Genomic DNA, 22377 nt, shown 5'->3' with positions numbered 1-22377 from the left:
TGTTCTAGCACTCCACGATGTACCTGTCGATGGTAACAACACTTTTGCTCTTCTAGAGATGCGGCAGTTGACGCGGTGGAGTGAAAGCGCATCTTCGCTTTTAAAATTCAAATGTAAACAGCAACGCAGACAGCGACTTTTACGGTTGACATAGCAAAAATGTACGGTCACAGACATGTTCGGCGTGGTGCAGTGGTAAGATGCTGGGCTCGGGATCCTCATCAGCTTTTTTATCTTTCTTTCCTTTAATATTTTTTCTTTGTTTTTGTACTAATAAATTTACATATCCTTAAAGAGGTCTCTGTCCATTTTTAATTAAATATTGATCAGGAACTGCAGAACTTTCGACTAGAGGACGTCACACTACAGACAACAGAACGACAGAAACAACGTCCCAAAATACGACAGACTGAAAATTTGCTGTTGTGCTTTTCAAGTGGGATGGTTATTCAATATTTGACACTTACTAGTTTTATTTATTTGGCATCTGAAAAAAAAATAACATTCGCTCACCCCTACTTCTTATACGATGCACAAAGATGCGCCCAAGCCATAGTTGTGCTTTCTGAAGTCTTCCTTTGCTGCATATGACAGTGGCAAAAAGCAGCTTTTCAGGGGGAACTTGAATGTTATTTGGGTATTTTGTTCTTCTGCCATATGTATTGTGAATTGATAATTTTGTTGCAGACAGATATACAGCCTCTCAATGGAACATACATTTATTTGATACACATGAACTCGCACCTTGTTCAGCTGGCTTTCACAATTATGCTGATTGTGGGCAGCCTAAAGTATCTATAGCGGCAAGTCCACGATGTGGTCTGAGGGTACATGTGCAGTGCTACTGAGTAGCTAGTTATTGTTTTCGCAGCAATGCAAGTAAGGAAATTGCTTAATTATTATAAAAAACAGCATCAGTCAGGTTGCAAGGATGAGAAAAATGATTTGTGCAATTCACCAAACATACAAACAGAATATGACAACATACAATGTGCCATTAGTATTGTTATTGATTAAGAGAATGATATTTGGACTGTTGTGTTAATCAACTCGATTTGTTGTGTTATAACACAGGCCTTTAAGTTAGCTTGAGCATGTCGAAGTATATACGAAATTGGGAAGGTGGCAGTGACACTCATTGGGGAAACAACACCTAAGTCGTACTGATGTTATGGCTTCACCATATAATTTCATCATTGCTTGTTTAGAAATATCATGGTGGGTCAGAACCTACGAAATACCACACCAGCAAGGCAGAACATACATCCTTGCTTCTCGGATGCTTAAAGAATGATAAGCAGTTATGCTTTAGAGCACATTTTGGTAACAAATATACGTCACGTTCATTTCAGTGGAATGAAAAGAGGTGAATGTGGACCGCCATGCTTTCTACCATACGTGAAGGAATACAGGGGAGCCTGGGGGCTAATACATTTTAATAGAATGAACAAGTAGCTGCGACTTGTAAGGTTATTTTACTCCGCAGAGAATGCTGCAATGAGGTTCGTGCAACTGTAAGCAATAGGAGAACGAGCAAAAGATTACTTGTAATACATAGATTTGTATGGCACACGTGAATGTGCGCCCGATTTGCCGCTATGCATTTTTTCGCTTTTATGTTCAGCAGAGTCTGAGTAACTGTGGCTTCTTAACTGGAAATTTCCGTGTTCCGCTTCGCCGGGCTCATGAGGCTATCTGCATCTGCAAACCAAAAACACGAACGTTTCTCAAAATTAGTGGTAGCACCAGACACTGTTCCAAATTGCTGCGTAATTGTAAAGGCAGCGCCACTCTCGCTTTATCTGTGCAGAAATAAGACAGGTCATCTGCATAGGCAAGAACATGTGTGTCGTTAGATAGGAAACAGAACCCTCTGAAGCTGCGCTCCTGAAGGATACGCACTACAAAGCGGTTCCAAATAGAGCAAAACAAAAGTGGGGACAAAGGTATCCTTTCTCACTGATCACAGAAGATGAACCGACTCTGAGAGAAAGCCGTTAACTACCAACTTCTCGGCCATGTCGAGTCACTCGCATAGCAAATTGTGACACCATCCAGAAGGCGACATTCAATATTTATGTGCTTCAGAGGCCCTTCAACGTAAAACTATTACAGTCTGTTTTTATTACAGCCTCCTGACGTCAAATTTTTAATCGCCGACGCAAGCATCGAGAGGTGACCCGCAGCATTCTTTGAAGAGCCCAATCAAATACTCTCTTCATTTATAGAATGTCACTTTCTTTGCTTCCAAAGTGAATAGCATTGCCTATGTTGAGATGTCTTTCTCATATACTTGGCTGACAAGGGGTGAAGAGCACGCATAAGTGGAGGTGGTTTCGGTGGGGCCGAGCTAGCGCAGTCAAAGTAGACAACCGGATGTGGAGGGCGGCGCGGTCGTCTGAGATTGGTCCGCTTAGCCTTGTTTAGCTTGCGGTGGCTGGTCGAAAATCGCGGCGGCGTGCAACGGAAGGTTAAAAATCCTGCTAAAATGGATCCTCAGCGAGCAGGAGTTGGCAGAGCGATGTGGCATACGTACCGAAAGGGCTCGACAGCGTTATACTGCAACGTAAAAATATTTCTTTCATAAAACTAAATCCATTCTCCCTGGTAGCTCCAAGTAGTCGGTGCCAAAGCGATCTCTAGGCAGAAGTATTCTATTCCCTTCCGGAGCAGTCTAAAAAAAAATCATTTTTTCGGCATATTAATGTGCCTCAATGAGTACACGATGAGCAAAACCAGAACACTGTAAAAGCGGGCGCCAACGTTTCCACAAGTGGACTTGTCTTTTTAAAGGTGACGTATGCTTTCCTAGGCACAGTATATAGAGCTAGGTTCTTCTAAAAGGAAGAAGGGGTAAGGTGTGTGGGTGCGGCAACAAGCGAAGGTGGGTCAGCGGCGAGAGTAGATTTGAGAATGATGGAGTGCTGCGCACAAGGCCGGCAACACGGCCGTGTGTCAGCCGGCGTGTCAACGGCCGTGTGCACAGCACCGTTTTATTACCTGCTTCGCTATTGCCCGTGGGCTATCGTGTCTCTGAAAGACAATAAAAAGGGCGACAGGAAATGGTGCTCGTGAAAGAAAAAATTTAGAAAAACACGCTGAAATGCAATAAATATATAAATGCAAGAAAAAAGGAAAGAAAGGGAGGGAGAAAAAACACTAAGCAACCGAAGTGTTGTTGCCTAGAGCTTAAAAGTTAGCATAGCAAATAGATTCTAATGCTCCCTTTGAAACGTATATGCTTATTCGTTGCAACGTCTTGAAGTTATGGACAAGGTACGATTCTCTGTATTTTAGTTCTCGTTCAGAGGGGAAGTTTGACTAATAATTTCGAATTCTTGAAGGTCGATACACCACGTGGTAGCAAAAAAGGGAAACTGAACGAAATATACCTAATTCCTCACTTAAGAAAATGTACACCCTTTGGGGGCTTATCTTGTCCCACAACGATAATCGTCATCTGACGTACCCGCATTTTCGTTTCTTTATCGCTACTAGCCCGGTGCTTCCATGGCACGAATGGCTGGTGCGTTATCAGCGTGGCACAGCATTCTCGACAGAAAAGTAGCGAGCCCTGAATTTTCAAGAAAGGAAACTCAAGCATGGCAGATGGCGATTATCGTTGTGGGACAAACATACACCCCTAAGAGTGCTGGCTATGAGAATTTACTATTTATGTCGATGCAATGGAATGCTGCACGCAAAATGAAACGTGAAACTAAAGGCTCTATGACCTGTCCAGTGAACAGAAACAGTTTGATCATGGTGTAAATCAATGCATTGGACCTATGCCTAAGAACCTTGGACCTAAGAAGAAGTTGCAACTTCTTCCTCTCGTCCCTTTTCCTTTCTCAAATGTAGTTTGGCAATTGCAGTCCTCATGTCCCTCTGTATTCAATCATGTTTCAGTACTGATAAGATTAGTCGCCAATAGTTTGCTGTTGATTGCTGCAGCGTTCAACTAGGCACTGACCACCCGCAAGTATACATCTACCGTCCAGAAAAGCAATTGCTAACCAAGATGAGGGAACACTGAGTCTCTAAAATGTTTCTTTCCCATTATTTTCTGCCGAATTTTAATGGTAGGGCCGCACATTTCTACGCTGCACTTCTAGGGCGCTTCGTTGTGAGTAGAACTTGGTCGTCTTCGCTTTGGCGTGGAAAATGCCCGGTTACAAATAGTGCTTTTTTTCAGCTTCTCGGGCGGCAAGTACTTCGGAGCGTCCGTAAGCACAATAGAGACCGCGTCATACGTGAGAATCGCCCCGGGAGTTCTATACAATCTCATCTTCACCTGGAATGCACGCTGTACGAATAATGCCACGAACTGACATTCACAGACGACGTTTCCTTCGTCCATGGTTCTGCCTGGACGCTTCGCAGTGATCAGACTCAGCTGTGCTATGAAACATTGACAGGGCTTCTACACAAGAACAGCACGCCTTTGTTGAAACGCGGTGCGAAGCAGGGTCTGTCTCACTCGACCTGCCACCGTTCTGTAATTTTGTTGGCAATCAGCTACGTGATTAGAGTTTCCTCGTAGCCGCACAGGAACCACAATGAAACGTAATACCACACGCTTCTTTCGACAGCAGCTCCATGAACACCGGAAGGTGCGTATGGGAGAGCGAATGTATTGTAGCACGCCTGCTACGGACAGTGCCCGCTCGCAGTGTAATCACCGTGGCGGTACTCGCGCCGCCCTTCACTCGCGCAGCAGACGGCACATTTCCCAGTATTTTAATTACAACATAACATCTGTTTAGAGACATTTAATGCCAATGTGTGCAATAAAATACATGACATCTTAGTTATTTGTGTGGTTCAGTGCATACAGCGGCGTTTTGTTAAAAAGGTAAACGGAGCAACGGTGCATTTTTACCGTAAGTTTGGTGGCGCATGTGTTGAAACCCGTGCCATCGTCAGAAATTCTTCAACGAGGACCTGTCATGCAAACTCTGCGGATTATCTGGCTCTATTTCAGGACGGTTTGGGTGAGCTTTGCAGTGAACGCCGTTCCTCTGTCGGTGATGAGGACTTCTTGGGCATGATGCCGCAGCAGGACGTTCTCAGCGAAGAATTTATCAACTTCGCCCGCCTCACCTTCAGGCAGAGCTTTGGCTTTGGCGTAGCGGGTAAGATAGTCGAAACGACGATCGACTTATTTCCGGATGGTGAAGCCGGAAATAGTCCCAGCAATTCCATTCCTATCTGCTGAATTGGTCAGCAAGGAGGCTCAATCGGCTGTAGTAATCTCGCTGGCCTTGTCGTCGGTGTCTTGCGTCTCTGACAGCCTCGGCATGTCTTGACGAAACTGGCGACGTCGGTGGTCAGGCAGGGCAGGTAATACCTTTCCTGTATCCTCGGTAGCGTCTGGGAGAATCTGAGGTACCCAGAGGTCGGATCGCCATCTAGGGGGGGGGGGGGGGGGCAGTAATAGAAGACGCAGTGCTGAAGGAACAAGAAGGTAGTCGGCGCGGACTGGCGAGTTCTTTACGAGGACGTCGTTTTGCAGGGAAAACGAAGAGAATCCTCGCTTAAATGCCTTAGGGATAACGTCGGTGTTCCCTTCCAAATATTCGACGGCTTATTTTAGCTTCGGGTCTGGTCGTTGCGGCTCAGCGAAGTCTTCCGCGCTTATTGTTCCAAGGAAGGCGTCGTCATCCAAGTGGTCTTGTGGCGGCGGGTCAATGGTAGCGCGCGATAGGCAGTCGGCATCAGAGTGCTTCCGTCCGCATTTATAAACAATGGTTATTCCAAATTACTGGAATCTGACTCCAGCGTGCGAGGCATCCTGAAGGATCCTTTAAATTTGCCAGCCGACACAAGGCGCTGTGGACGCTTGCCACTTTAAAGGGCCTGCCATAAAGGCAAGGGCGGAATTTCGTGGTAGCCCAAATGATGGCAAGGGATTCCGTTTCCGTAGTAGAATAATTGGCTTCCGATTTCGACAGTGACCGACTAGCGTAAGCAATGATCCTTTCACATCCGTCTTTCATTTGGGCTAGGACGGCACCGAGGCCTTGCGTCAGTGTGGATTTCGGTGTCGGCGCCTTCGTCAAAGTGGACCAGCACTGCTGTTGACTGCAGGCGCTATTTAAGCTCTTGGAAGCGTTCGGGTTGCGGCACTTCCCACTTGAAATTGATGTCTGATGTCACGAGAGAAATTAATGGCTCGGCGATGCGCGAAAAGTTATTGATGAAGTGTCTGTAATAGGCGCACAAACCACTGAATCTGTGCACACCCTTTACGGTGTGCTGTGGGAAGCTAGCGATGGCAGATGCCTTCTGCGGATAAGGGTGGCCTCCACATTTGCTGATGACGTGGGCGAAAACAGAAACTCGTCGTAAGCGAAGCGGCAGTTTTCCGGCGTAAGAGTGAGCCCTGATAACCTGATGACCCTCTCGTCGACTTCTGTTAGCCAGTAGCCATCGACGAGAAGTACTTAGCGTTGCAGAGCCGATCCAATGCGTTGTCTATGCGTGGGAGGGAGTATACATGCTTCTTTGTGATCTTGTTCAACCAACGCTAATCCACGCAGGAACGTAGGCTTCCATTGTTTTTATTCACCAAGACTACAAGTGATGCCTATAGGCTTTTCGACGGTTTGATGTCGTGGCGCAGCATTTCATCGACTTGTTGGTTGTAGCTTCAAGTTCTCACGTCGAAACTCTGTAAGGGCTCTGGCGGAGAGGTCGAGCGGATTCTTCGGTTATTATGCGATGTCTTGTAACTGCCATTTGTCGAATCCTTGTGGACGTAGAAAAGCAGTCTTTGTATCGTTAGAGAAGACTTAAGCTGCTACTTCTTGCTCATGGGGAGACTTGGATTTACGTCGAAGTGTGGTTCGGGAACTGTGGCCGTCGAGGAAGATGTAGCAGAATAAGAAAAGACAAACGTATTGCTGCTTTCCACAGTTTCATGGATGTATGGAGTCATGGTGCCCTTGTTGATGTGCTTGAGATGCTGGCTCAAATTCGTCAGCATCACTAGTGTTTTTCCTCCATGCAGTCGAGCGATCCCACTTGCGACGCAAATTTCGCGCTCGAGCAGTATACGTTGGTCACCCTCGATGACGCCATCTACGTCTGCGGGTGTTTCGGTGCCCACGGATATGACAATAGTGGAGTGAGGCAGGATGCTCACTTGATCTTCAAGCACTTTCAAGGCATGGTGACTACGAGCACGTTTCTTCATATAGCGTTATCCACTTCGACTTCAAGTCAATGATGGCGCCAAGTTGGTTCAGGAAGTCCATGCCGAGAATGACCTCTCGTGAACACTGTTGGGGGATAACGAAGGTGGCAGGGTAGTTCCGGTTATGAGTGGTAAGTCTTGCCGTGAAGATTCCAGTCGGCGTTTTCAGGTGTGCTCCAGCGGTCCGAATTTGGGAGCCTTCCCACGCAGTCCTAACTTACTTCAACTGGGCGGCGAAGGGTCCACTCATGACGGAGTAGTCAGTTGCTGGTTCTACTAACGCGGTTACTGCGCGGCCGTCGAGCAACACGTCGAGGTCGGTGGCTCTTTGTTTGGCGTTACAGTTAGGTCTTGGCGTCAATTAACGGCTGCGTCACGTTTATGTGTGGCTGGTACGTTGCGTCAAGTCGGTGCATTCTTAGCTTCCAGTCTTCGTCGGGATGGCGGGGTGTCGTTATGCCGTCGAGATAATCTCTTCGGCGTCTTAGTAGGTGGCCGAGAATCTTCGTCATTTCGACAAACAGCAACCGCAGCTCCATAGGTTGATGCTTTCAGTTTTCCAGATATGGGCTGACGGACCAGCCCCGGGCTGGGCAAGTGTATCATTGGCGCTGTGGCGACACGTAGCGCCCTTGTGACGGCGGACGCCCTTGTGACGGCGGACGGCGGCTGCACTGAGTGGTGGCGAGGTAGTCGGCGATATCACGGGGCCGTTCACCCGGCTGCGATCCCTAGTCGCGGTATGGGTATCATCAGTAGACATGTCCGATTTGCCCTCAGTGATAGGAGAGCGGGCGGTGGTCGGGGGCGCGCCAAATGTCCGCCGTCCTCGAGAAGCTGCGCTGTGCGATGGGCGGGCGTGCTGGCGGTGGCGGCGGTTGACGACGGAATTGCGTCGTTACGGGGCCCTGGCGCGTTTGCTAAAGGGGACCTTGACGACGGGCGACGGCGGCATAAGTCATCACTTCCGGCTGTGGTTGCGGCGATGCAGGAACTTCTGGTACTTCTAATGTCCGCTGAAGCTCTTCTCTTACAAAGTCAGCGACCGAGGCCGCTTGGGGCTCTGGCCTTGGGCACAAGTTCTGGAGCTCTTTCCGTACGACCGCTCTGATCCGTCTCGCGCAGATAACTTTCGGCTAGCGCTTGAGCTTCGGTGCAGTTTCTTGTCAGCGCACGGTGGTTGTATTGCCTGGTGCGCGTTTTAAGCGTCTTCTCGATCGCTGTGGCTTCCGAAATAAACTCGGCGACAGTATTGAGTGTTGCACATCAATCCATTGAATAGTTATTTAACACCCCGCAGCAAGAACCGATCTTTCTTTTCTTCAGAGATGTCGGGGTCGGTGTGGTGGAAGAGGCGAGTCATTCCCTCTGCAAATATCGCGATTTTCTCGTTTCCCAGCTGCATGCAGGTTTCCAGTAGAGCTTGGGCTCGCTCTTTGCGCAGGATGCTTGTGAAGGTATGCAGGAAGCCTTTTCGGAACTGGTCCCACGTAGCCAGGGTCGATTCTCGGTTCTCAAACCATGCCCTGGCACCGTTTTCTAAGGCGATGTACACATGCCGCAGCTTGTCTTCGGAGTTCCATTCGTTGAATGCAGCGAGCCATTCGTATGTTTCCAGCCAGTTATCCCGATATTCAAACGATGATCCACAGAAGGTCGGTGGCTCCCTGGGCTGTTGCAGCCCGATGGTGGACCCTGGGGTTGCCATTGGGATTGCAGACTTGGCCACGACCTTTTGGTTGTCTCAGCTAGAAATCCGTATTGCGAGGCAGGTGTTTTAGCCTGCGGCTTGTTCGATGGCTCGGGACGACGCTGGTGTTTTCTTCGCGGCCCGGTATTTGGTGACTGCTAGTCGGTGGCGTCCAGTACATGAACGTAAATCACCTCCACCGGATGTCACGGGGTAGTGACGGTCTAGAATACAGTAGCAGAACTGAATGTCGAAAAGAAACTCTTTATTGGGCGAACCAGGGCCCAGGAAAACAGGCTGCACTGAAAGCAGAACGATAGCGGTGAACACAATCGGCGATCGTCGAACGCAAATGTGATCAGCAGGTCAAGCGCGTCCAATTTTATACATGAGTCATCCAACGTTCCCGAGTAATCCCTGGTGGTCGCGTGTCTTCCAGAAAGTACTACACAATTTACGTCGCGCATACAGTCAGATTACACAAGGTTCGGTGACAACAGACAGCGGATACTACCATCGATAATATTCGAGAAACTTCCGATACATGCGGGCGCGTCCTGCGCCGAGCGATAACGTTTATTGGACTGAAAAGTGGTCAGCTGAGAAAGATAAACACGCGGACGTGTCAATATATAAATGACAACACAAGCCATAAAGTGAATAGTTAAAATTTAATGGATGTTTCTTAATAAGTCCGTTATGCATAACCATTTGTCGCGCAATGTTCGCCTTCTCAAAGAATCCAGCTTGCTTAAAAATGTGGGATGTGCCTCGGGAAGCTTAAACAAAATTCTGTGTAGTTGAAAAAATAAGAACACTGCGTATGTAGACGCTTCAATCGCGACTTGTTTTCTCTATACAAAACGGAGTTGTGCTCATTGACACTATACTTAATCGGTTCGCGCGTCAGCTGCCGAGGTGGCGGGCGTTCGCCTTCACGACTAAAGAATTAAATGACCCTAGTGTCTTGTGCAAGCTTGTTTAACTTGGCATGACTACGACGATAGGCAGTGAAAACGTTTGGGTTTTCCATAACATTTCATTGCAGCGCTGCAGTCGCTGACTCACCTTGGGAAGAACAGGCACTACGTGGACTTTCTTTCCTCTAGAACTGTGCAGGGTTTTAGGAAAGCAAATTCAGCGGAGTTGAATGAATAATAGAACAACATATAGCTCAACATATTAAAAACAAATTTCTAGCGTGAGCATGTCGTCTTTCTCCGTAGATTGTCCATATATTCAACATCAAGTATTAAATTGCGATGTTGAACTTCCTGCCACTGTTCATTGCTATTTGAGGGTGCCAGACCGGAGGACTCGTAGCCAATTTCGACCAGCTGTGCTCCTCGAAAGTGCGCCTAGATCTAAGTGCACGACCACTGCTACATTTCACCTTCACCAAAATACGGCGGCCCCCGCCGGTCGGGACTGAACGCGGCCCTCGTGCTCGACAGCCAAACGACATAGCCAATAAGGAACCACGGCGGGTATATTTACCGCTATAGATATGAGACTATGCACTTAGAAATTCACATAGAGCAATCCGTATACTGAACTGCCGAATGTGTCAGAGCATGCATTTTAAATGCTTAGATGGATGCGGGTTTGTATGGATATGTTGCAAACTACATATAGTAAAGAAGTGATACTATGGTACTGCGGATCAACCTCGCAAGATAAATCAAAGTAGTTGTACATTTCTTTTCATAAAATGACACCTTTACACACGAGCGTTCTGTGTCCGTGCTAAAAGGAAGTACCTCAAAGGAAGTCAGAACATAAAATGCTATAAAATATTGTAGTGCACTTTCGAAGAAAGAAGAGCACTGTCGTCATGAACATGAGATCATTTTAAAACAGTAAAAGCCAGAATTGAAAAGCCTCATTCCAGGTCCGATGATGTTCGCGTACGTTAAGTAACAGTGGAGTCGTAGTCATTGCCACACCAATGAATCCGTACACGTTACGTATGCTTGGAAGGCAACTTCGTCTACATTTAACAAAGTACGTCTAAGTTCATAAATAAGTCTGGCAACTGTGAATCACACAAACATACCACCAATAGCAGCGCTAATGCAAATTAAGACCTGATTGTTCAGTGCAAGTTGACGTTGGTAGGCCAGAACTAATTTGCATTGTAATGTCTCCCCGTGTAGGATATAATGTCTTCCCACGTGTGTCGCATCTCTCAACCTGCCCATGTAAACCCAATTCAAACTTAATTGTTCACGTCAAAGGCCCCAACTGTCGTTCTCGGAGATCGTGGTTCACGCGAGCACTGTTCTGCGAACACGCGCAATAGCACAGAAGTGCACCGCTTCAGTGCAGCTGTCGCGTCGAACCCTACAGAGTTGCCCTGAAGCCGCGGTTGCGTGGCTTGGCGAGTCCTATGAAGGTGGCTGTGGAGCACAGAACACAGGGGCTGTTCTCAACCAGGACGCTGTTCTGACGCTCGTCGTCACGCCGCATCCACGTGATCCGTTTCTCGAGGTCGTCATCCTTGTCTCGATAATGGGCGTGGAAGCAGCGTAAGCGCGGAAGCGTGGAGAGGAGCTCCGTGACGTGCATATCGACGACATGACTCTCCAGAAGAGCAGTAGACACCAGGCACAAGTACTCCAGCAACTGGAGCCGGCGAATGTTAGTCTGTAATGGAAAATTGTACAACCTGTAGTCTTATTTCAAGTTTACCATTCCTAGTGAATGAGTGTCGTTGGAAAAAAGAACACGAAAAAGAGATTGATCATGAGCTTGTTAATGAAATGCAGCGAATTTTTCTGCCTATATGTAGCTCCCTACATGCTAGTCGGCGCAAGCAAAGGGATCGAGGGCGGGGAAGCTACCAAAGCCACATAACGCACATATGATTAGGATATGTACATTTCAGGCAAAGATAATTGTGCGTGAAAAAGGTGAGTTTGTCCATTGAGCAACGCTCTAAGAGGAACGGAAATTAAAAAAAAAAGATCACCGCCCAAGGACCTCGTACACATGGTTAAACAGTGAAGCTGAAAGGTGCGGCCCCGGTGTTCATCAGTGGGTTCATTAAACGATCGCTTGGTAGCATGCCGGATCCTCGGTACTTAGTTGCCGCTTGCGCTCGACTTGCACGGGCCTGTTCTTATGCCCGGGCTGCAGCATGGGCATGGCGTCGACGAGTTCGTTCCCGGTTCAACTCGGGGTGTTGCTGATCGAAAGCTGAGCTCTTGAGCAGTACGTATGACGCGTGCCCTACCCATTTCGGAGCCGAAGAGAAACTGCTGCGCGCGCGCTCGGCTGCGACGCAGAGCAACGTCACTACTGGCACAGCCAATCGCCCGCCACTCTTTTTCGCGCATGGCGTTGCAGTTTTCGGTGCACAGATGACGGACGGACGAATCGGCTATTCATACAGCTGCGCTGTAAAAATTCACCGATGATTAGGCTATTCCCTCATGCTAAATTTGAGCGTAGCTCTACACGTGCTTTCATTCCGCAATATATTAGCTGGCGCGGACACTGTCATGCGGAACGCTGCAAATGGCGCGAAGTGTGGCGCGACTAGCTTGCTAATCGGGACGTCGTGAGAGGCAGCGCCTGGGTGACGCGTGGGCGCGATTCACTGCATCCACCGCAAACAGACCTGCTGATACAACGCTTTGTTTCCATATATGGTATTAGTGGGCACGCTCGCCGCATGCCATCGGTGAACAGATGACGGCGCGCCACTCTGACTCCATCTCATAGCGGTCGTCGCTGCAGAGCCCGCCTTGCACGGCACTACGGTTTTTTTCTCACGTTCGCGCCATACCCTCCGTCTCCGTTTTCTTCCCTCGCGCTCTGTTCGCTATCGCTGTTCCGCTACCGCCGCTCAAAGCAGGAGGGGGCGCCTGAGAGCTGCGCGCTCAAACCAAATGTCTGGTTTTACATGCGAAAAGTATGAACTGATTATGAGGCACGCCGTAGTGAGAGCCTCATTAATTTTAACTGCCTAGAGTACGTTATTGTGCACCGAAATGCAGGTAGAGGAGCATTTTTGCTGTTCGCCACCATCACGATGGGCTGCCGCGGCTAAGATCGAATCCGCGACATCGAGCTCCATAGTGCGATGCCATAGCCACTTGGCCTACCGTGGAGGGTGAAACGAAAATTTAAAGCTTCACGTATGCTTAACGGAGAAGCCATAGAACCTAGTGTGCTTCTTAGCTTCTAGAATCAACGCATCTGTGGCGTGTCAATACCCTCTAAATGCGCTTAAATTGGTTAAATGCGGCAGCGTTTCGTTGCCTAGCACCCTATCCAAGTTTGAACCTGAATGGGCTTCTAGCTTTTATTGATATCTCCCCAGTGATGACCCCGCAGTGATGTATGATAGGGTAGATTTGGGGGCGCACGAAAGAACTGCAAACGAGGCACCATAGGGAGTGTTACGTTTCGCCTACAACGCGCGGTAATGCCGGCGCGGATGCAACGGACGCCGGGGCTTTGTTCAAAGCGGCGGACATTTTGGCCCGTCCGACGCCGCCGCAACGCCTACCCGCCAAGCGTGCCCAGGCGTGTTTCAGTGCCACGTGTCTTCGTGTGTGCGTGTGTGTGTGTGTGCCCTCGCTTGTCAAAGCGCGGCAGCCGGGGAGCGGAGTTCCCCGAATGAGGAGCCTGGAGGTCTCTCGGCTCAACAGTTCGCGCCGTCGTGGGCTCCTGCTGCGCCGTCCCGTGACCTTCATCCCGTGACCTTCCCTCCTTCCCTTTTGGACCGCGACGCCGGGAGTATAAGAGCAGCTGCCCCCGGACGCCAGAGGGAGGCTCCGATTTGTACTGTTGAGTTACGTGCTCTCCCGTCTCTCCACTCCGGTCGACCTGACCGGCCGCTCTTTTGCTATGTTAGAATAAACAAGTTGTTCTGTTACCAGTCTTCTCATGCTTTGCCGGGACCTTCGGATGCTTCCAGTGCCCCAGGCCGCCAGGCCAACGCTACCCTTGGGGCTTGCGACCCATTGGCAATAACGGGCGTCAGCACCGAGACCCCAACAACTCGTGTCAGCGGTGCGATTCCAACATCTGGTTGCCAGCGGTGAGATCGCGACAACGGAGGCCAGCAGCGAAGAGATGCGGTTGACTGTATGCTGAGCAGCTCAACGACCATCCGGGAGCAGTGCAACGAGCCCTGTGTGATGACTGGTTGCCTGCAGCGGAACGACTGCGCTGAAGTCTTGGCTGCGAGGTTTGGTGAGTGCGGGACTTTCTTCTTCTGAGTTTTGCCAGGCTTTTGTTAGTGTTAGAAACAGAGCTGGTAATTGTGGTTGTCGTTGCTACCGGGTTAGTTTGCGGCAAGACAATAGTAGGCAGTAGAGAAAGCAGCATTCAGAGCAGCCATGGATTTGAAGTCGTTGCGCAAACCGAAATTGTTGGAGCTTGCGAGAGAGTTGGGTCTGGATGTCTCAGACAAACTCAGAAAACCAGAACTGCTAAGGGCTATTCTTGAGTTAGAAGCTGAGGATGACGAGCTGTCGGAATGCCTTGAGACCATTGAGGAGAGGGAGGAGCAAAAAGAGAAACAGGAGCGCGAACTTAAAGAACAGAAAGAGAAAGATGAGCGCGAACGTAAAGAACAGAAAGAGAAAGATGAGCGCGAACTTAAAGAACAAAAAGAGAAAGAAAAGGAAGAGCGTGACCGTCAACACGCTTTGGAAATGAAGCGTCTCGAGTTAGAGATGGAACGCGCTCGTAATGGAAGTCAGGCACACGGTGCAGGAGAACGAGTATTGTTCAAAATGACTGACCTGATGCGGCCGTTTAAGCTTGGAGAGGACATTGGTTTGTTCCTGGTTAACTTTGAGCGAACGTGCGAGAAGCAGGGGTTCTCTCGGGAAACGTGGCCACAGCGCTTGCTCACTTTGCTACCCGGCGAGGCGGCCGACGTAGTCGCTCGCTTGGAGAGAGAGGAGGCAGAGGATTTCGACAAAGTGAAATCGAGTCTGCTAAAAAAGTACCGGCTGTCAGCGGAGGCGTTCCGTCGGAAGTTTCGGGAAAACGAGAAAGGCAGAAGTGAGTCATATACAGAGTTTGCGTACAGGCTTATGTCAAACATGCAGGAGTGGCTCAAAGAAGAGAAAGCGTTTGGTGACCACGAGAAAGTTCTGCAGTGTTTCGGGCTAGAACAGTTTTATAGCCGGTTACCTGAGAACGTGCGGTACTGGGTCTTGGATAGGCCAGACGTTAGTACGGTGGCTAGAGCCGCTGAGTTAGCCGAGGAGTTTGTGACGCGTCGGGCTCGCGGAGCTAAGGACGGTCAAAAGGGTGAATTTGGCTCCAAGTTTGAGAGGCCGAAGTTCACACCCATGAGAGCAAAGGGGGATACACGTAGTGCGGATGCGAGTGAAAGCAGTCCGACCGAACGTAAGGAGACGGCGGCAACCGAAGCCGAACGCAGAAAGCGGTTCGAGATGAGGCAAGCGCGCGTTTGTTATACGTGCCAGAAGCCGGGTCACTTTTCGGCGCAGTGTCCAGAAACAAAAACACAAGTCGTGTTTTTGTCTATATGCAGCACTGACGAGAACATGAAGCTTCTCGAGCCTTACATGCGAGACCTCCTCGTGAACGGGAAAGAGTGCCGAGTGCTTCGCGATTCCGCAGCTACAATGGATGTAGTTCACCCCTCTTACGTAGAACCCGATATGTTCACGGGCGAGTGCGCATGGATCAAGCAAGCAGTGGAAGCTCATTGCGTGTGTCTGCCGGTAGCAAAAGTGCTTATTGAAGGACCTTTCGGAGCACTTGAGACGGAGGCCGCAGTGTCATCTATGCTGCCCCCACAGTACCCGTACCTATTTTCGAACAGGTCCGATCACCTCCTGCGCGAGAAGGGGCTTTTGTTTGGTGAGGCTAGCGTTCAGGCCTTAACCAGATCGAAGGTTCGGGAGCTCGCTGCAAAGGCGGTAGATGCGGGGCCGACGTTGTTGAACGATGAGAAAGGGTCAGAGGCGCAGCAAGCTGGTATTCGGACCACGCCCGAACGGGATAAAATTGAGCCTGTAGCGTTAAAGGCACCAGATACTGGAGAGGAAATTCCCGATGCGGGAAAGTTAGAAGAGCTTCTGGTCGAGCTTCCGGGACTAGACTCAGTGACGAACAGGAAAGACACCGATCAAGTCATTAGTGACTTAATAAGTAAAGCATCGCTGTCGCCTGAGCAGAAAACCGAACTACACCAGCTCTTACAAGAGTTTCAAGGTCTGTTCTCTGAGAGGCCTGGTAGGACTTCTGTCCTTACTCATGACATAGAACTTACCTCCCCAGAGCCAGTACGATCCAAGGCGTACCGGGTGTCACCCCGCCAGAGCGATATTATGGAGGCTGAGGTAAAGAAAATGCTACAGCTCGGTGTTATTGAAGCGGGTGAGAGTGATTATACCTCCCCTTTGATTTTAGTTGAGGTACCGGGCAAGGAACCTCGTCCTTGCGTCGACTACCGCCGGCTTAATTCCATCACTAAGGATCAAATTTATCCGATCCCTAACATCGAGGAGCGCCTTGAGAGAGTGAGTAGCGCTCAGTTTATTTCCACCCTAGATCTTGTCAGGGGTTATTGGCAGGTTCCACTTACAGAAGAGGCTAGTAGGTATGCGGCGTTCATTTCACCAATGGGGACATTCCGTCCTAAAGTTTTGAGTTTTGGTTTGAAGAACGCGCCATACTGCTTTTCAAGCCTCATGGATAAAGTGTTGCGGGGACAGCAAGAATTCGCTTTACCGTATCTAGACGACGTAGCGATATTCTCCGCATCCTGGCCGGAACATATGGCGCACTTGCGGGCAGTGCTAACCCGCCTGCGCGATGCGGGCTTGACAGTCAAGGCTCCCAAGTGCCAGTTAGCACAGGCCGAGGTTGTCTACCTCGGACACGTGATTGGTCGGGGTCGTCGCCGCCCCTCTGAAATAAAGGTGGCCGCTGTGCGAGACTTCCCGCGACCGCGCACGAAGACCGATATTCGGTCGTTCTTAGGTGTCGCCGGCTACTATCAGAGGTACATCCCCAGGTACTCTGATATCGCGGCTCCCTTGACGGATGCTCTAAGAAAGACAGAGCCGCAAACAGTCGTCTGGGATGAGACGAAGGAAAGAGCTTTTAGCGCCCTAAAGAGCGCCCTAACAAGCCAACCTGTGCTACGATCGCCCGACTACACAAAAGGGTTCGTTGTTCAGTGTGATGCTAGTGAGCGAGGCATGGGCGTTGTACTGTGCCAATGGGAAAATGGAGAAGTAGAACACCCCGTCCTGTATGCTAGTCGTAAGCTGACGAGTCGTGAGCAGGCGTATAGCGCCACCGAGAAAGAGTGTGCGTGTATCGTGTGGGCCGTTCAGAAATTGTCATGTTACCTAGCCGGCTCGAGGTTTATCATTGAGACGGATCACTGCCCTCTCCAATGGCTGCAGACCATCTCTCCCAAAAATGGCCGCCTCCTGCGCTGGAGCCTCGCTTTGCAACAATATTCCTTCGAGGTGCGTTACAAAAAGGGGAGTCTCAACGGTAACGCCGATGGCTTAAGTCGAAGCCCCTAACGTGGGAATCAGCCTCAAAATTGCTTGTTACTGATGTTTTTCTTCCTGAGGCAGGATTTTTTTTTAACTTATTGCTTTTGTGTAGTGTTTCAAAGTGATGATGTGCTTTTTAGTGCAATTTTTCCGATTTGTGGACGCGTTCTGAGTGCTGCTAAACTACTGTAAGGAACTAGGCAGCAGTAAAAAAAAAAAAAAAAGGGGAAAGAGCCTGGCAGGGCTTAGTGAGGGTTGTGCCGTGCTTGCTGACTGAGCGGTTGACTTTTGGCGTGGTTCTAACGCTTGCCGGAAACGAGAACAAAAATGTCAACTCTCCCGAAGTCACTTTGCAGTGTCCTGTGTGCACCTGAACGTGAGAACGAGGCCTTCTCTGTGCGCTGCGCTCAAGAAACGCCCAAGGACGCCCAACTTCGGTTATGAGCATCATCGAGCGACATCCCTCCGGACAGCGGATGCAGTCCCCTGACCATCGGGATCTCCTTCCCCCGGCGGGGCGGTCTGTTACGTTTCGCCTACAACGCGCGGTAATGCCGGCGCGGATGCAACGGACGCCGGGGCTTTGTTCAAAGCGGCGGACATTTTGGCCCGTCCGACGCCGCCGCAACGCCTACCCGCCAAGCGTGCCCAGGCGTGTTTCAGTGCCACGTGTCTTCGTGTGTGCGTGTGTGTGTGTGTGCCCTCGCTTGTCAAAGCGCGGCAGCCGGGGAGCGGAGTTCCCCGAATGAGGAGCCTGGAGGTCTCTCGGCTCAACAGTTCGCGCCGTCGTGGGCTCCTGCTGCGCCGTCCCGTGACCTTCATCCCGTGACCTTCCCTCCTTCCCTTTTGGACCGCGACGCCGGGAGTATAAGAGCAGCTGCCCCCGGACGCCAGAGGGAGGCTCCGATTTGTACTGTTGAGTTACGTGCTCTCCCGTCTCTCCACTCCGGTCGACCTGACCGGCCGCTCTTTTGCTATGTTAGAATAAACAAGTTGTTCTGTTACCAGTCTTCTCATGCTTTGCCGGGACCTTCGGATGCTTCCAGTGCCCCAGGCCGCCAGGCCAACGCTACCCTTGGGGCTTGCGACCCATTGGCAATAACGGGCGTCAGCACCGAGACCCCAACAACTCGTGTCAGCGGTGCGATTCCAACAGGAGACAGGGAGTGGACGTCCTTCGAAATATGCGAGATGCAGACGTTAACCTGCTTAGAAAAATGGCTGACAAAAGTAAATGAAGAGACACGGGTGCCCAAGGTTTTTTTTATATAGCTATGGGGGGGGGGGGGGGTAGATAAATCATCGAGCCAAATGGGAAAAAAGAACCAGAAAACTGACAAGAAAATATTAAACTCGCACCGTGAACAGTGACGCAGAAGATGAGTTCAGAAGAAGTTACCAGCATTATGCATAAACCTCCATATTGTAAAAAATCAGATGGCGCTGCAGTCGCTATCGTATCACGTTGACGACTAGCCACCGCAGTTCATGTCGAGCATAGAGTTTCTCACTACATTACCTAGAGGGAAATCTGGCGCTGCTGCGCTGTGGTATGCATGGGAATGCCGGTATATTGTGGATTCGGATTGGCATCGTTCTCGTAGGAGACAGGACACCTTGAAAACGCGCTTGGCAAGTACCGTTCCGTCTGTCACAATGATTCATTTTCTACTAGAACAGCACGTGAAAAGCTGTTTTTGCTTTATTATTACGCGAAAACATGTTTTGTTTAACTATGAGAACTTGTTATTGTGTGTACGACTACATGTTACGCAAAATGTATCAGCGGCCGCTGAAGTTGAAGGACAGATGACAAGGTTCGCGCTCGCTTTGAAACAGTTGGTCGTCTGTTCGTGCTTTTCTTTGCTTGGTCATGCATCGTGGGTGAGTAAAGATGTAATATGCGTGAATGGAAACATTTTATGAAGATTTTACTTTGAGAACGCGTTATTTGCATAGCCATATCCATGTTTTAGACGAAGCCTCTTACAACACCAGCCAACACGAGCCTCGCAGACACATATACCGTCATTCCTATGATGGCACGGTGCCCTCTTAAGAAACTCCCATAGACGGTGGCGCCAGATTACCCTCTAGGTGTTATAGTGAGAAACTATGATGTCGAGGTCATCCGTTAGGCCTAGCCACCGCGACGCAGTGAGTTACGTGGATTAGATTTTTTAGCTGGCGCATTCGGTGCAGAAGTTGATGTATTCGCACATAAATGTTTCCGGGAATCTCCACACACGAATTTCCACGTTCTTCATTCCCCCAAGCAAGAATGAAAGCGTTATTCCCGTGACGCTTGTGCCACTAGTATCAAGTTAAACGCTAAAACTAGGAAAGGTTAACTGGAAAACACCTTACGCAGGAATGCATTAATGTCTGGGGTCGCACTACAAGATCTCCCGCTAAGCGCTCTGAAGTCCCTTAACTACCCTGCATAAAACGAAGCCAGAAAGTGCCATACACGCTAGTAATAGGTGAAACAACAAAATAAATAAGCGTACCCCGCGCATCTGTGGTAATGGGTGATAAGTGAAGCTTTCACTTAAATTTACGAAAATGTTCAAGAAAACATTATGCACACGTAACGCTAGTGCCGCAAACATCTGGGCGAAATGACATTTGCAGCGGAACGTTTATGCAGATGCTACACAATTGGTCAAACGTTTCGATGTATAGGGGCCGCGTGCATATCAGAGGGACATCAATGCACATTAAATTTATTATGCAGCACCCGTGTCTGTTCTTTTATACATCACATCACTTACACGACTCGTATATCACAGTTTTTTTACGCTGGGCAACGTCAGTAGTCGCCGCTATTCCGCTAGAGGCTTATTTCAGGCGTCGGTTTCTTCCACAGAATACGCACCGTCTGGCCACAATTTTCACGTTCACTTCCGCCTCCACACTCAGCTGCGTCTCTTGCCTGCTTCTCTGCTGCCGACTTTCTCACATCTAGCTTGCATGCTTGCCTCTTTGGGCCTAGTGTACCAACTTTTCTACTAAGCAACGCAGCAGCAACCATCACCCACTAAGACGCTAGAGTAAAAGAAAGCTTCCCTTTAAAATGCGCGGGTCATTCCATTGAGACCTATGTGATCCTAAATTTATGCTCACAGTTAGCACATCGCAGGTAGATAACGCAATAAGTAGGCTGGAACAGTTGCAAAATTTTGCATCTTAGCTGATTTGCAAGGCTCCTTTTCCAACGGAGCTGTAAATGGCTAGGGTGTTGTGTCCGTGATTAGTTCGGGTTTCGGTCTTCGGATGCGGACGGGTGCAGCCGCGTAGTGGCAGTGTCCGGAACTACATGTGGACGTTCCTCACTGTGCCGATGGGTGGAGCCACATCCCTGGCAAGCCCTGGTGTGGGAAAATCACGTGGACAGTGTTCGCGCCAAGTGATGTAGCGTGGTCGCCATCTCACCGATAAGGCTACGTTCTTTATGTGTACTATGTGCGGAATGAAGTAATTCCCAGTACATAACATAGGGTACCGTAGAATTTTCGTGTCAGCACACAAGAAAGCATCATTATCAATGGCTCATACCCCCGTAAGCAAGCATTTTGCAATGACCTATAGTCGCGTGAGGTTCATGGCTAATCACTTTGCTTGGGTTAGTTGCGATTACTACCCCTGTGGTAGCTGTCCGTAATTTCAATTGGGATGTGTCGCGAGCGAAAAGAGTGTGCCTTACGCGTTTCGCGTTGCAGACATATCGCTTCCGATGCCCCACTGATCCGGCTCAACCGACCATCCAGCGGCGTACGCGCATCCATTTGGCATTATCAAAGAATTTGTTTGCAGTTGCGAGTATGCCGATCAGTGTATATCACAGCGACCACAAAGTCATTGTGACCGTCGCTACTAAGTGACAATTAGTGATGCAATAAAATGTTCACGAGAAGTATTCTTACCACAATGCTTATCGCTCGGCTGGTCATCCAGGTTCGCAGGGCCGAATGGTCTTGAAATTTTTTGCCAAACCACTCAGCGCTAAAACCCACGCCCAGCAAAGATACATTTATACTCTACGAGTAGAAGGGAAAAAATACTGTTCCTGGCTAGGGAGCACAACTGAGTACATAAGGTTTTCGAAGTAATTCCCTGAAAGCCCTGCTGCTTGCGCTTTTTTCCTGAGAGAGGGAGAAACGTAGCCCGCGAAAAAATTTTACTTGTAAAGGCGTCTTGCAGTGCGGCCGAGTTAGGGAAGCTTGCACATTGCTCCATTACCTGCCAGGTACACAGCTGTACATGCTGTCCTGCCCGTCAGAAAAACGCAATGACGACCCACGTTGTAGCCAAGCTACCTGCCATTCGCTCGCGGTTACGAGAGTGACAAATCCTGATGCTATTTGTTCGTTATGCACAAATGAACTGAGTCATTAAGTTAGGGTCTAGGGTGCTTATCAAGGGACAAATTTAGGTTCTCAGCTTGCACCGTGCAATCTATTAAGTTTTAACCAACGGCATCGCTTGAAATCGCAGTAGTGCTGCTTCCTTTGTTGTCACCAATTATATAATATATGGGTGAGTGATTTTCTTTATTCGGGTTCCCGTTCGTCTTAACTTCACTATGAAAATAAATATAAGCACAAAAGCCTGTTTCGACAAGCTACCGCAACAGTGACTTATCGTTGATAGTCATCTGGTCGGTCACTGTTCGGTGTCACACGTCTAAATACACTTTCGCCAAGTGTCTTTGCTCAAGCGCACGCCCAAAGTAGACGGTGAGCGTCCGCTGCAAACGCAGGAGGCGAGCACTTTGGAAACTCGGCATCTTAATGACAAGGTCCACGCCAGGTCCAAGGGATGGCTAGTGTAAAGGCAACCCCGGCTCGAAGTCTCCATAGATATACTTCCTCCACCCGAGAAAGATTGTGAGAAAGGAGGCAGACACACGCGAGGAGAGAGAGAGAGATTCTTGTTGGAGGGAAGAAAAATTGGGGTAAAGTGCAGCGCAGTAACTG

The 22377-nt window shown here is 49.3% G+C and overlaps 1 protein-coding gene across 2 annotated transcripts in view; it reads right to left on the bottom strand.

Moving 5' to 3' along the window:
- Positions 1-227: 227 nt before the first annotated feature.
- Positions 228-22377, bottom strand: part of LOC126516667 (uncharacterized) — a 42478-nt gene continuing 20328 nt past the window's right edge. Inside the window, exon 3 of one of the 2 annotated variants that reach the window (XM_055063801.2) lies at positions 228-1701. In XM_055063801.2, coding sequence (XP_054919776.1) covers positions 1684-1701 — 18 coding nt within the window. In that variant the 3' untranslated portion in view covers positions 228-1683. Of the gene's footprint in view, positions 1702-9540; positions 11535-22377 lie in introns of those variants that run through there. The other variant, XM_050166767.3, reaches the window with a different exon arrangement.

Source organism: Dermacentor andersoni, chromosome 1 (assembly GCF_023375885.2).
Source record: "Dermacentor andersoni chromosome 1, qqDerAnde1_hic_scaffold, whole genome shotgun sequence".
In the NCBI taxonomy this organism is placed as follows: domain Eukaryota; kingdom Metazoa; phylum Arthropoda; class Arachnida; order Ixodida; family Ixodidae; genus Dermacentor; species Dermacentor andersoni.
The sequence above is the reverse complement of the archived record's forward strand: the minus strand, read 5'-3'. Positions and strand labels throughout refer to the sequence as shown.